The sequence below is a fragment of the Canis lupus genome, chromosome 13 (assembly GCF_011100685.1).
Source record: "Canis lupus familiaris isolate Mischka breed German Shepherd chromosome 13, alternate assembly UU_Cfam_GSD_1.0, whole genome shotgun sequence".
Taxonomy (NCBI): domain Eukaryota; kingdom Metazoa; phylum Chordata; class Mammalia; order Carnivora; family Canidae; genus Canis; species Canis lupus.
The window spans coordinates 44,241,961-44,257,618 of NC_049234.1; the positions used below are offsets into that span (position 1 = coordinate 44,241,961).

At 46.6% G+C, this 15,658-nt stretch overlaps 1 protein-coding gene across 4 annotated transcripts in view; it reads right to left on the minus strand.

The window, feature by feature from the left end:
- Positions 1 to 15,658, minus strand: part of CORIN (corin, serine peptidase) — a 229,110-nt gene that overhangs the window by 41,745 nt on the left and 171,707 nt on the right. For all 4 annotated transcript variants that reach the window (XM_038556027.1, XM_038556028.1, XM_038556026.1 and 1 more), the window contains 3 exons: positions 13,863 to 14,094; positions 10,042 to 10,187; positions 9,158 to 9,265 (listed from right to left, as the gene is read on the minus strand). In XM_038556027.1, coding sequence (XP_038411955.1) covers positions 9,158 to 9,265; positions 10,042 to 10,187; positions 13,863 to 14,094 — 486 coding nt within the window. The remainder of the gene's footprint in view (positions 1 to 9,157; positions 9,266 to 10,041; positions 10,188 to 13,862; positions 14,095 to 15,658) is intronic.

The following is a 15,658-nucleotide window of genomic DNA, read 5'->3' on the forward strand; positions in this document are numbered from 1 at the left end:
TGGCATGGTTTGTTTCTTCTTAAAAAGTCTTGACTTCTGTATACCATTAAAAATGTAATTTTGAGAGTTGGGATACTCAATAATCTCCATACTGCAACATAAATAGGACAGCTCTCCTAAGAGAAGATCAAAAGTGACATATGGGAAATGGGAAAAAAATGAAAAGCAACTATACATTAATGCTCATTTTTAGCTGTTTCTTTTGCTTTCTGAGTCAATTTGCCAACACATAAGACTCATCTATGAAATGGTAAGTTATGCTTTTAAGTAAATATGCCAAAACCTAGTGAGTTAAATGCATATTACCTTAAAATGTAATTTTGGTCAACAAATGGAAAGGCCATCCGTGTGTTTAGTAAGAGGTGTCTCCTATGCCAAATACATACAAAACTGATTTAAAAGCCACGTACGAAAACTGTCACTCCAGTAACATAGTCCAGGAGACGTAGGGTATCAACTTCATCAATTATTATGAGAAATGAATGTAATTTGCATAAGATCAAGACCATAAGCTTGAACTGTAATTTTGTCTATGAAATGGCAAGAACTTGCAAATGAACTTAATAAATGCTATCTGGACCAAATGCAGCGCATTTCACACATCTGCTAGAACATGCCAAGAGTCTACTGCATTCCCGTCACTCCAGTGGGATCCATGGTCCTTACAAGGCTGCGAGGTGCATGAAGGGTCCAGAAGGCATTCATGTCTTTGGGTTCCCTTTACCCTCGCCCCCATGCTACAACAGCGGCTAGCACTCGGCAGGCCTTCCACATGCGTGTGTTTTAAATGGAACTTCGTTTCATGGGAAGAACAAAAAGTCTCTCCCCTTCCCGAGAAAAGATAATACAGTTGAAGGGGAGTGAAATGCAAAGCAGGGATCAAATAAGGACTTTCTTTAAAAATGCTATTTTCCCGTTGACCTACTATACATGACTCAGAGAAGTGTTGTAGATGCCTGACTCATGTTTCTTGGACTCCATCATAAGAAAAAAAAATCTGCATTTTTTCAAAACTCTCATGTGAAAGCAGTTGTCGAAATACGTCACTAGAAGAGAAATTTTTATTATGAGCTAAAATGAGATTTAGGGTGTTTCACCCCTCAAAAACTTAGGAAGTAAACAGCGGAGTCTTTCACATGCAGAACAGTCTTAGGCCCAGAGCAATCTCCTCCAGGAACTCCCGGGGATGTTATTTGGGGTTTGAGCTAGCAGACGATACAGACATCATCTGGAGCATTCTGTCGAGAACAGTCCTGCCACAAATCACACCCCTTGCTAGTAAAGAATGGGAGAAAACAGCACGAGCGTCTCTGATTATTCACATGGTACGCTTCCTCAAAGTCTGGAGAGCTTCGGCCTTTGGAATGAGCTGATGGGAGACCACAAAAGCAGATTTTCTGGGACATAAGCAAGACCTGCATCCTCAATAACCATAACCACAAGGAGATTATGTCCATGATCCACCATCCATACTCAAAACAGTAGTTTTAATTCTTAAGAGAATAATGTCATAATTAATGTCATTATTCTCTTAAGTCATAATGTCAACGTTATGACCATTATAGTGAAGAAACTGAAGATTTATTTTTCTTTAGAAACTGAGGATTTAGAGAAAATAAAGAAATGGCTCCAAATCACAGCCTTACGGCGAAAGGTCCAGGTGGGGCCCGGGTGCCAGTCCTTGGAGGCTGCCCTCCTCCATAAGAGGAGAACGTGCAGTAGACATAAGGGGTAGGAGGTCAACCGTGTGACCCGTGTGACCTCACTCCTCTGGACCTCAGCGTCCCTATCAGGACAGTCACAGGGCCGCCGCGCAGGGCTGCTCTGCAGGTTCACTCCCTGAGCATGAGCTCACCCTCTGTGTCGTCTCTTTTCTGATAAAGTCCGTGGGGCCCAGCACCTCTTCGGTGGGGTCACAGTGAGCACACGGACTAAGATGAAGAGGCCCATCTTCATCTTCTTTGTTATTTTGCAAAGAAAGCGCTCTCTTCGAAGTGACATTTTTGGTGTAATACAGGTACGCTTTGGAACGAAAAGAGCGTGACCCACTAAAGGGTAACGACAGGGGTGGCCGGGGTGCGGGGTTCAGCGCAGCCTCGTGTCAGGGTAACCCCTGCCCAGCGCACAGGTGACGACCTTACCCCGGGGCCCAAGTGACCGGCTCGGCCCGGTGTGCCAGCCCCTGCCTGCTCCGAGCGCGGACTGCCCCTCCTGCCAGGGACCCCCGCAGCCCCAAGCGCGCCAGGCTTCGCGTGGGGCCCTTCCCTCTGCCCCCCACCTCCGCGAGAACCCTGGGGAGCGGCGGCCTTCCCCGCCCGCGGCAGGGCCACCCGACCGGGCGCCTTTGCTCCCCTACCCAAAAGGGTGTCCTCGGAGGCAAAGGCAGCAACCCCCCCGAAGCAGGTGCTTCTCGTACTGGAAGACTCTGTCAGGCGAACGGAGGGGGAGAGGCTCTGCTCCTTGGGTCTGCCAATTCGAGCTTCGTGAAACAAAAATATCTTCAGGGAGGAACTGGTCAGAAGCGCAGAGGGCAAGAACTTGGGTCCTGGTGCTGGCGAAGGCTGGAATGGTCTGGATCTAGCCATCTGTGCCTGCAACTGGTGCTGTGGCCGTGAGGTCCGGGCCTAGCAGGTGTGACCCCCTGATTGGAGCTGCGGCCGAGAGGCCCAGGCCTAGCAGGAGTGAGCTCCCAATCAGAACTGTGGCTGTGAGCCCCGGGCCTAGCAGGCATGAGCCCCCAACAGGAGCTGTGGCCGTGAGGCCCAGGCCTAGCAGGCGTGAGCCCCCAAGTGGAGCTGCAGCCATGAGGCCCAGCCTAGCAGGCGTGAGCCCCCGACAGGAGCTGTGGCTGTGAGGTCCAGGCCTAGCAGGCGTGAGCCCCTGACTGGAGCTGCGGCCGTGAGGCCCAGGCCTAGCAGGTGTGAGCCCCCAAGTGGAGCTGCGGCCGTGAGGCCCAGGCCTAGCAGGTGTGAGCCCCCAAGTGGAGCTGCAGCCGTGAGGCCCAGCCTAGCAGGCGTGAGCCCCTGACCAGAGCTGCGGCCATGAGGCCCAGGCCTAGCAGGTGTGAGCCTCCAAGTGGAGCTGTGGCCATGAGGCCCAGCCTAGCAGGCGTGAGCCCCTGATTAGAGCTGCGGCCGTGAGGCCCACGCCTAGTAGGCGTGAGCCCCTGACCGGAGCTGCAGCCATGAGGCCCAGGCCTAGCAGGTGTGAAGCTCTGGCTGGAGCTATAGCCGTGAGGCCCAGGCCTAGGAAGTGTGAACCTACCCCAAGAGCATGGACCCTTGGGAGATTGAAAACCAGTCTCAAGGACCAGCAGCAACACCTGCAGTGGCAGCCCAAACGAAGACCTGCCTCCCCACCTGTCTCAGGCCTGACCGTCGGGGGCAGCAACACCAGCACATGCCACGAGGCTCCCAATTCTTCGGCAGCCCCTCCCTGCTCCTCCCGTGTTTAGGGGTGTACGTCCCTATATCACTCTCTTCAACATGTGCTGGCCTAGGACCCTAGGAGGCAGCGGGATGGGGTCATGGAAAGGGCTTCGAAGTGCATACTGGGTCACCCCCCCTCCCCCGCTCCGATGACGAATCCTGGGAGGGGGGACATCTACCCCCAAATAAGCACCACCTCCAGGACGAGACACCACCCTGCCATCTGTGTCTACTACGTGAACCAGGGAGATGCCTAGCTCATGCTTTGGACGTGACATGCCAGCCTGCTCTCCTCTGCCACAAACAAGACCTGGTCTGCCAGAGACCAGACCGAGCAGGACAGGACTCCTCCCCTCAAGGGAGATCCCTGGGTGACTTTTGAGGGGAGTCGTGTCCTGGATATCCTAGCACCGTGGAGATGGGTGCCTAGCTGTTATTGCCTCCTGAGGAATGCATAAAGTGTGTTCTAAGCATTCCAAGCCTTGGAGGATAAAGTGGGTGTTCTCTCCATATTACAGGTGAGAAAACTGAGGCCCAGAGAATTTAAGCGCCTGGCCAAAAGTCACACAGCCTCTACGGGCTGAGTTGAGATTTAAATCCAAGGTGAGGTCTACACAGAGCACTCCCTGCCATTTCAAGCTGCTGCCCAACATGCCAAATAAAAGAGCAAAGCAATTAACCAAGTCGCAAAATACCTAAAGGGGAGGAGAATGTTTCTTCCTTAACATGGAAAAAATTAAACCCTACCGAGGGATTAGAAATCAATCATGGGAAAAAAAAAAAAAGAAATCAATCATGGGGATCTTTGGGTGGCTCAGCAGTGTAGCGCCTGCCTTCAGCTCAGGGCCTGATCCTGGAGTCCTGGGATCGAGTCCCACATCAGGCTCCCTGCATGGAGCCTGCTTCTCCCTCTGCCTGTGTCTCTGCCTCTCTCTCTCTCTGTGTCTTTTGTGAATAAATAAATAAAATCTTTTAAAAAATCAATCCTGAAGATTCATCCTGAAAGCACATCTGTGGGTATCTGACATGGTCTGGACCCAGTGGCTCTTCCTCTGTTTCTATAAGTCACAGGGCATGGTCAAGAGAACTAGAGGCATGGAGAGACTACTATTTGCTAAAAATGCCAGGTGAGTCATTCTCTGTGAGAAGTTACACAAATACTATTACAGAGTCCAAATGGATTTTTTTTTTTAAAAAAGGTCTTTTGGAAAACTTTTAAAATCAGGCTGTACAGCCCACAAACATCAGAGCCAGAGGCTTGGAACACAGCCTAGGGTGCTTTGATCCCAAGGAAAGGTCATATCTAAAGATTCCATCTTATTTTGCTGGAGCCCTAGAGGAGAGCAAAGACTGGTGATGAAATGCTTTTTCATCATTTGAAGATAAACAAAACAGCCCTCGATGCTCCGTGGGTGGTTGTGCTGTGGTCACTTTCTGCGCACTGCGGACACCCTTTGCCATAGGAGGGTGACCGATCAGTGACTGTGAGGCTCTCTGTGCCCCAAGGGGCTTTATTTCTAGCCACGTGCGGTGCAGCCGCCTCAGCTACAGCCCTGAACCCCGCGCTGAGCCGTGGGCGCCGCCTGCTCCTGGCGGGGCCTCAGGCCGCGGACACGGCTCAGCAAGGCTCCCTGCGGCCCGCGGGCTCAGACCTCCGCAGGCAGGCGACCCGGCTCTGTCCCTGGCCCCCGGCTCTGTCCCTGGCCCCCGGCTCTCTCCCCCGCTGGGGCCGCAGCGCCTGCACACGGTCACGCGGAAAATCAGCTGGTGTCAGCAGGTTGCTAGCTCCGCGGGGGCCCCGTCCACGCGGCCCCACGGGCATCCCCGTCCACGTGGCCCCACGGGCATCTCTGTCCACGCGGCCCCGCCGGCATCCACGTCCACGCGGCCCCATGGGCATCCCCGTCCACGCGGGTCTACGGGCATCCCCGTCCACGCGGCCCCGTGGGCATCTCTGTCCACGCGGCCCCGCCGGCATCCCCGTCCACGCGGCCCCACGGGCATCTCCGTCCACGCGGCCCCGCAGGCATCTCCGTCCACGCGGGTCTACGGGCATCCCCGTCCACGCGGCGCCTGTCCCGCCAGTGACAGACCCGCAACCTCCGAGACCAGGACGCGCCTCCCACCGACCCAGCCGCGACTCTGCGGTCGCCCCGCGGCTCCGCTCTCCTCCCCGGGAGCAAGGCTCGAGCCCTGCGTTCAGATTTGCGCGATCCTCCTAAACGCTTGCGGAAAACGCCGCTAAAACCCACAGTGTTTCAACTGCTGCTGACCTTAGCGACCACCCCGCGGACACCACTTGGACAGCATAAACCGACCTCAAGGGGCGCCTGCCTCGGGCTCAGGGCGTGGCCCCGGGGTCCCCGGATCGAGGCCCGCACCCGGCTCTCCCCGCGGGGAGCCTGCTTCTCCCTCTGCCCGGGTCTCTGCCTCTCTGTGTCTCTCGTGAATAAGTAACTAAAATCTTAAAAAAAAAAAAAAAATACTGACCACGGAAGCAGGAGACGCTTCAGAGCCCCACAGCTCCCTGCTAAGTGTCTGCATCTACAGGCATCCCCCGAGCGGGGAAGTTCCCACCATGGCACTTGGCTTTTAGGAAAGACCCACGTGGGTAACTGCTTTCCTAACCAAATGAAGTACGGAGAGGGTTTTGCTTTTAGGAAAAAACAGTGAGAAAGGAAAATAGCTTCAGCATTTGTTTTGCAGGCAGCAGGCACCCTGAGCAGCGGGGGGCGCCGCCCCAAGCGCCTCACCCGGCCCCTCCTCATCTAGCCACTGTCACCTGGATGTTTGTGAGCATCTCTACTTTGTCTTGATTTATTTTGCACATCCATTAGCAAAATGTGTGGCAGGTATTAGAAAAGCCTAAGAGAGGATATTTTTAGGGTCTTGGAACAGTCAAAAAGTCTTCCAATAAATTACTGGTAATCGCCTCTTCACTTTACACAATTCTGGCTTATGAAAGTTTTTATAGGAATGCTCTTTTGGACAGCAAGGGAAACCTGTATTTTGACAGCACATTTATACATGGTGTGCTTCAGCTACCGTGTTTTCCTCCTGCAGATTTCCAAAGAGCCACAAAATAAATTTCCAACACATCAATGATTTTATAGATGAGTAAGTATTGTTTTTGAGAGGAGAACCTCATACTGTTTTTAGAAGTTCTGGAGGATGTGCGGTGTGAGAGTGAATAGTGAACTGTCACATTATTCAAAAAACCCAAGCCCATAAATGTATTAAACTCCACAATGGACAGAATAAATCGGAAACATGTAAAAAGCCTGGGCTGAAACCCAGCCTTGCTGGAGCTGATGTTTGCACCGCCAGATGGTGCCACGCACGCCCGTGGAAACAGAGGAACAACTGGGAAAATGACAAGTGGGAGCTGGACAACTTCCCAATAGTCCTCCCCTAGGCCCTCCTCAAGGTGACTTCTTCATTTGCTTTTAAGTGTCTCACTTTCCCAGAGCACCGGACATGCCATTCAAATGTGTGCATACGTCCCAAAGGGAAATACGTGTAAAAATTTCCATCATCAGTCACTTTGAAAAACTTAATGAGGGCAACCCGGGGGGCTTAGCGGCCCAGGGCGTGATCCTGGAGACCCAGGATCGAGTCCCACGTCGGGCTCCCTGCATGGAGCCTGCTTCTCCCTCTGCCTGTGTCTCTGCCCCTTTCTCTCTCTCTCTCTCTCTGTCTCTTATGAATAAATAAATAAAATCTTTAAAAAAAAAAAAAAAGAAAAAATGAAAGTCTTCTCATAACTGACTCCTAACTCTGGGAAACGAACTAGGGGTGGGGGGAAGGGGAGGTGGGCGGGGGGTGGGAGTGACTGGGTGACAGGCACTGAGGGGGGCACTTGATGGGATGAACACTGGGTATTATTCTATATGTTGGCAAATTGAACACCAATAAAAAATAAATTTACAAAAAAAAAGTTTTCTCATAACTGAATACCATTGGGGCAATTAGTGCAACTCCAAATGGATTAACTTCTCTCCCACTTAACTTTCCTTAACCAGAGCTCTCTCCCAGTACTGCCACCATAATACATTGAGTGTTGGTAGGGATTAGACCACTGATTCTATCATTCTGGTGTACCTTTAATTGTGTGAATAAAGTATTGATAAAAAAAACCTCATGGCTCCACTAGAAACTCGGCATGTTAGGATCACGTAAACCCTCTAGTGCTTTGAATTTCTTTTTGCAAAATATATTCAAAGACTCTGACCGTTTAAAACTAAGTTTTTACATTTCTCAAATATTTAGTTCCCCATTACAGGTTTAGGTCTAGCCATCCCAGGAGAGTGCCATGTAATCTCTTTAAATTATCAAAGATAATCCATTTTAAATTGCATCTCAGAATTCCATAACCCATTGCAGTCATCGTTGAGCAAACAAATCCAATAGATTCTCAATAAATCATTTATATAGGGATATTCGGTGAATTTCGATTTATTTCTCTACATAAAGACCACACACAAGCAAACAACAGCAGCTTCTCAAAACACTGGATGTTCTTCTCTAACAAAATTACCCCTGGCTATTGTACCATCATCCTGACAAGTCTAATTTTCTAGAAGATGCACTTGTCCATATTTATAGCAACTGATAGGATTTCAGTTTATTGTTTGTGACATTTTGTCTAGACCAGAAGGGCAATGTCTACTATGGAAAATTTATTTTGGGAAACAAGGCAATATTTCATACCTCAAAGGCCAAAAGAATAAAATAATTTCAAAAGCTGTATTGCCTTTTGTGCTTTTAAAGACAAAGAATGCCAATTCATTTGTACGCAGGACAAGGTAAATGATCGTAACCCGACTATTCTTTGGATAGCCTCTCAATCATTTTGCTTTACTCCAGAATATTGCTTAGTTAAGAGCATTGCCTGTTTTCTATTCCCTGACACACTCTGAGGTTACGAGTACAGAAAATTTGCAGGAAAATAAAACTGAAATTAGCTCCACTCAAATTACCATTGGCATTTCTGGCCTTTCCATTGGTGATTTTGGAACTCAATGCAGAAACGTCAGAAAGAGTTTTATCCTTTGCCGACAGAGACAAAATCAGAGAGGGCATGAAAATGAATTCCAATTAAATCTCAATGTTGGAGCCTGAACTCTGTCTTTGTGTATCTAGATGCCTGGTTAACAACGTGGAAATCATATGCAAAGACACTGTTATTCTGACATCTAGACAGGTGACAACTGCTTTATATCTCTAATAATAAAAATAATCCCTTACGTTTGTGAAGTGCTTCTCCTTCCACTAAGGATTAGAACGTGTATCACCAAGGTTATAAACAGAAGTATCATTTAGGGGAAATCAATAGAGTTAACATGAAAAACACCTATTGATTGATACCTTGTTATTTGGTAATATTAAAAGTAAATACAGTAGCACTCAATCCTCATCACTCCTTATGATTATCAGTGAACAGATGACATTTTTAAATACAGTCCTTTCACCTAACCAGGCATTAATGTATATTTAAGAAAAGCGTCATCTCTGGGGCGCCTGGGTGGCTCAGTCAGTTAAGCATCTGCCTTCGGCTCAGGTCATGATTCTAGGTCCTGGGATCGAGCCCCGCACTGGGCTCCCTGCTCAGTGGAGAGCCTGCTTCTCCCTCTCCCTCTGCTACTCCCCCTGTTTGTGCTCTATCTCTCTCTCTGTCAAATAAACAACCTTTTAAAAAAGAAAAAGAAAAGCATCATCTCAACACACACCACAGTTTTCTTCATCACTGTCATCATCACAGTCGGCCTGGCCATCACATCTTCTGGAAGCCAGAACACACCGTCCGGAGCCACACTTGAAGTGACTAGGTGAGCATTCTGTTAAAAACAATGAGCCATATTATTTTCAATAGAAAACCTGGAACCATCAGCTCATTTATCTACTTACATGTGGACTATTGTCAAGGAGCTATTCCTGAAGATAAGATGGCCCTCTGTAAAGCTGACCCAACCAAAGTTAATTTGGCTTTCTCTGTTTATCAGTATCTTTCTCCTTCATCCTTGGCATCATCTCTCCCGTCAGTTGTTTGCTGTCTTTATGCTTCCCAGCAATTGACTACCTCCCTGAATGGACAACCCTGTCCATTCAATGGATTGCCAGAGCCTGAAATAGCCCATGGAGCTGATGCTTCTAACTACCTAGGTGCCCTTGATGAGTCAAAATTGTTTCCTCTTCTAATTTCTCCACCAGTGGTGGGCAGGTCCCTGACTTCATTTCCCTACCTGATGATCCTATGTTGCCAAGGTCTCTAAATGTTTTAAACTCGAAGTAACCAAGACCTGATGTTCACCATTACCTTTGGGACCCCAAGTATAAAAGCAGCATGCACAAGTAATGGGCTCTGTGAGTTGAGTGTGGGTAAGAGAAATATCTGGAATATTAAATACCTTTCTACAATTTATTTTTAAAATGAAGACAATATCTCACAGAGGAGCACCAAGTTTTTCCATGTAACCAAGTTCATAGAATCACTCATCATGCACCCTCATTGACAACGAGAAGACAATAAGAACAAGAACCACAGAAACTTGATAAAGTAGCTGATATATTCATCCACGTTAGACATCCCATGGTAATTAATTCAAAACTTTACCTTCCACACCTTCATCAGGCATTAGGCAGGTTTGGTTATCTGAATTTTCCTCTGGAAACTGACTGCAATCTGTGTCTTCAGGCCACTGTAGGCCCACGATCCCAAGAACAGACTCACAGTGTTCTTTCGAGTGCTCGCACAGTGCTCTAAAAGAGCCAGAAAGATAGAACATGAGAAGCAGAAATAGCTACACCTGAGATAGGATGTTAGGACCATATATAGGGTTTTAATTCTGTACGAGTGTGGGTCTCTGTGCCTGGTGTGTGTATATACCAACACACAGCGATGCACACATAACTGATATCTGGGAAAACAAAATGAGTAATACCTCCACAAAGCACATTCACACCACCAAAATACTTTCACTAAGAGAAACATCATTACAGAAATAGAAATTTGTGTGCTTTTTTATTGAAATATATTTCACGTACACCATGATGTAAATTTAAGGTGGAAAACATGTTGATTCGATACATCTGTATAAATTGTCATGTAGTGATAGAATTTCTAACATCACATAATTATCATGTCTTTTCTGTGGTTGGAATAATTAAGATCTAGACTCTTAGCAAGTTCGACCATTATAATATAACATTGTTGTCTATATTCAGAATATGGTGCTGAAGATCTCTAGGACCTTAGGTATCTACTAACTGCAAGTTCACACCCTCGAACAACATCCAGGACACAGATTCTCCTCCGCACTCTACCTTTCTCATTCTGTCTCTCAAGCAGACACATTCTCCAATGTTTTTATTCCAGGAAGCCAGGACCTTCCCAACATCAGTTTGGAGAGCCCCCCACCAAGGGTCATGGAATCTATACAACAGCCTCCACCTCAGAAATGTCTCCCTCTGGTGACCAACCATGGGAACTATTTAATGCGCCAACCTGGTTTACCTAAGGCATGGCCATCAGCACTTCAGCTTAGACCAGTAGCTTAGAAAAGCTTGGTACTTCTCCCAATCCCATCAATACCAAGCTCACGTTGGTTAAAGTAATGCGTGTTTGTTTCTTTTTTAAAGAAAAAATATACTAAGCATTGTGCTAGGGGCTTGCTTTCATGTGCATCGTCTCATCTGCACAAAGTGTATTTTATTTTATTATTTTATTTTATTTTATTTTCAAAGTGTATTTTTTTTTAATTTATTTATGATAGTCACAGAGAGAGAGAGAGAGAGAGAGAGGCAGAGACACAGGCAGAGGGAGAAGCAGGCTCCATGCACCGGGAGCCTGATGTGGGATTCGATCCCGGGTCTCCAGGATCGCGCCCTGGGCCAAAGGCAGGCGCCAAACCGCTGCGCCACCCAGGGATCCCTCAAAGTGTATTTTTAAAGTGAGATATCAGCATGCTTCACAGGAGATTTTTTTACCTCAATATATTATAGGGAAATGAGTTACATAGTTTTTTTAAAAAAGTAAATACAACCAAAATAATTTTTCCTTTATTTATTTCCTTTCAAGTATATTATTTATTTTCAGAAGTTTTAAACTTCAAGCTATTAATTTCAACAAAGTTCTCTGTCTCTTTCTTGATAAAATGGGAGCAGATCTTCCAGAAAGGTTAGCTCCAGTCTGGCTAGAAACTGGTATGGAAAAGTCAATAATAGGATGAAGAAGTTTAGAGAAAGCTCTATTTACATCTAAGTCTGCACAAGACAGAGGATAAACTCCATGCTGGCTGAGCCTCAGAACTTGGGGTGAAGACAAAGCCACGGCTTCTCCTGTTAGTTTTGCAAAAACAGGAAGCTCAATAGTGGCTCAATGACCCTCAGTTAAACTGAATGGTTTTGTTGCAGATTTATAAAAAATATTTACAATTTAATTGCTGCAATTTTAAATCAGCGATAGGACACCTAATTCTATGGAACACCGTATGGTGCCGGACCCTACCTCTTCCTATTTTTTCAATAAAATGGAAAAAGCACAATAATACATGAAAATAACCGAGTGAAGTAATACAATAAAAATAAGACAACATGCGGGACTGCCACAGCAGGGGAGTTGCAGTTCTTGTCCTAATCCATGGGGCGGTCAGCCACAGGGCCTGAGGGTAGGGCCCTCCGTCAAAAGGATATTTTTGAGAGCAAGAAAGCAGCACTACCCCCAAAATATTTAGCACATTGTAAGGTCTCGATAATATTGGATTTTTTAGATTCATAACTTAAAAACTAAATGTTAAGATCAATACACATGGGCATGGCAAAAGCAACGTTGCTTCATGAACATACGAGTACGTTATTCTTGTCAGAATGTCAAGAAAAATTCTTATACACAAATATCAAAACATAAAATTCATTTTGAGAGCCACTGAAAATGCAAGATGTACATGGAAACTGAAGAAACCGAACTAAAGCATTTAAAGGAAGTTCACTAAAATGTTGATTGAGCAACGTCTCGGGGTCAGGCTCGTCTTGGGCGTTTTAATGTGAAACATAAGCCCTGAAATTATAAATCATATGAGGATGTAAATCTATTCCAGAGAATACTGCGTTAGGGAACCTTTTTATACACATGAAAAGAAAATCAGTGCAAGCATGTGTTAAGTATTATCAGGAGTTATTGCTCATCATCCTTGGACTTGCTTAGCCAAAGTGGAGTAAAAACTAGAAACAACATAAAATGAGTAGATGTCTTATAAGCAATTACTTTAAAGGGCATTTTACAGAAGTTTTTGGAATTATGTTAACATTAACTTTTCATCTGTTTGTATAATTTATCCAGCTCCCCAACTCATTTTGAAATTTTATTGCTTCCTGTCCTCTACAGATGCCCCTTCCTCATCATCCATTTGATATCTGCTATTCAATTTATTGTTTTCCCATCTGTCCACTGTATTGATGTTACTGCTGTTTCTTAAAACTCCACGTGACTTCTGATCCCAACACATGGTTCCCGTAGTCACTGCTCACATTTAGACACGCACATCTGTGTACCCCCCTCTTGATGGAAAATCAAGCATCAAGAGAGCAGCTGCCCACCTCTGTGACCGCTGTCTCGTCTTGCACATTCTCTGACCAAAAGGCCACACGTGGCATAGAAGAGCAAGCAAAGAGCCACCACGCAGCAGGATTCCTCTCCTACCCTCAGAGCTATCGTTCCCTTAAGAGCTTACAACCAGAAGCCCTAACATTTAGGCACAGTCACTGAACCTCCCACAGCCCAACCCAACAACCGTCACTGTCTTGATTTCACAGAAGTAGAAGAAATGAGGCCCAAAGAGACAAAGGAACCTGTCCCAGGCCACAGAGCAGCTGCAGGAGAGCCAGGACTTGGACCGGACAGTGGACTCCGGAGTTGTTCTCTTAACCTGAAAGGCAGGATCTCACTCATCCTGAGTCCAAGTTATAGGCTCCTTGTTTCATCCAAGCAAGTAGAAGAAGGTCAGGAAGTCCGTCCCTTGTCCAACCTTCGGGCCACCGCTTATATGTCATGTCTCTAATTTTTTGCTGCTACCAGAAAGCAGCATTTTAAACACACCAGGGTTCCCAAAGAGGTAGATACACCCCTTCTTCTGCTAACTCACATTTTAGAACAATTCTTGATCCACCGAAGTGAAACATGTCTGATTTTGTTTGATTAAAATATGCGAATTATTACAGAAGGCAGGTCCTACCTCCCTCGTGTGGTACGTTAGTAATGAATTCTTACTCAAATGTTCATTTTAGAATTCCTACTGCTTTACCTTGTAAGCACATCATTTGTTAAACACAGAGCTCCTTAGCAACATGGACTTGATCTAAACTCAAACTCCGTCTCTGATCCCTTGATTGTCCCTGAGGGAAAAACGAGGATGCTTGGGGGAGACCCCACTGAATTACCTGCAGGGTGGGATACGCTGGCTTGTGTTCATGTCACACTTTGGTACCAAAACGGTGCAAGCAAAGAACATGAGGTATTTGTAACAGTTGGTTTGAACAAGTGCGGGGAAAAGAGAGGACTCCCAGCTGATGGATGCTTCCTTTTGAGTTCTGTGGCCAAGGTAATTTGGGTAATTTGTATGGTTGTAGGGTAAATTCATGCAGAGTTCCAATGTAATCGGTTCACATTGACCTAATAAGAAAACATACAAGTTCATAAATATATATATAGAGAGAGAGGGGAGAGAAAATTTCATATATAAAACAATTTCTTAAATACTTATGAAATTGAAATCTATCCTACCGTCTTTTAAAAATAATAACTAAGACTAGAATGCAAACAGAATATAACTTCCATCAGAAGATAAAGAATTTGGTTAAAGAACTACCAAGCCAGGAATCACTTCAGTAGAGGCAGCTGCTAGCACAGCGCCCAGTATGCACGTCGGAGAAAGTCTTTCTTCACTTTTTCCCTCGGCTCAACTGATCTGAAAGTGACTCTCTTTTAATGTTTCCTTTGACCCATTTTGTCTTCTGATTTATTCATTACCTCTTAATGAAGACATCCCCTCATCTTCACAGCCATTTAAAAAAACATCAATGAATTTGGTTAAATAGACAAGATTATTTCCTTCTCTACATTTGACTGTTGATCAGTTGGTTTCAACATAAGGCTACACGATCTCAGGGCAAGAGGAGGCTGAGCTCTCATCAGGCACCCATGGCTAATGAGACAAAATACCAACCCGTTAGCTTGGCATCCAACCTGTCTCACACGTCAACCTCAGCCTGACTTCCCACCCTCAGCACCAAAGACTATCTCATCAGCGGTATTTCCTTGGTGACAACAAATATTTTAAGATTGACATGCCCCCGTGGGTCCTGTTGGCTCTTCTCTTATCTCCTCCTCCTGACATACTTGTAATCACCCCTCAAATGCAGTTGTGGTTCTAGCTGCCGGGGGCATGTAGCACCTGCTGCCTGGAATGATCCTTTCCCATCTTCTCACCAGGCCAATGCCTCCTTGGCCTGTAGGACTCTGCACAGACACCTCCTCTGGGAAGCCTTCCTGGCTGGCCAACCACCCTCCCCCTCTGCCTCCCAGCAGGAGTCTCCGCTGAGCACCACAGCATCTTAAGCATACACATTGCCTTCCACTGTATGCTTTACTCACTTGCATCCTCCGCATAATTCAGTGATTTTTTAAAAAAGATTTTATTTATTGATTGGGGGGGGGCGGGAGCAGAGAGGGAGGGGCAAAAGAAAAGGGAGGGGGAAAGAACCTCAAGCAGACTCTGTGCTGAGTACAGAGCCAGACGAGGGGCTCGATCTTATGACCTGAGCCGAAACCAAGAGTCAGGTGTTTAACTGACTGAGCCACCCAGGAGCCTCTAATTCAGAGATTTTTGAGAAATGAGACTTGATTTCTCAATCTCAAAGTCTGTCCCTCGCACAGTGCCCCACGGAGGCAGGAAGGATGGGGGGTGTGGGCGGTGTCAGGAGCTCTCCTGGGCACCTAAAATGTAAAAGAGAATGAAAAACATAGTCCCTGCCACACTAGGGACGCTAAGGCACGCCACCGTCTCTATCGGAAGAAAGATGGGTTTTTCTGGTAGCGGTGGCAGGACACGAGGCCAGAACAGCGGCATGAAGAAAACGGCAAGTGCCCAGAGGGCCAGGTGGAAGGGGCCGCAGGAAGCCCTCCCAGGATCAGCGGGGTTTGGGGAGAACCTGGCAAAGCCCCCCGCTCCCTCTCT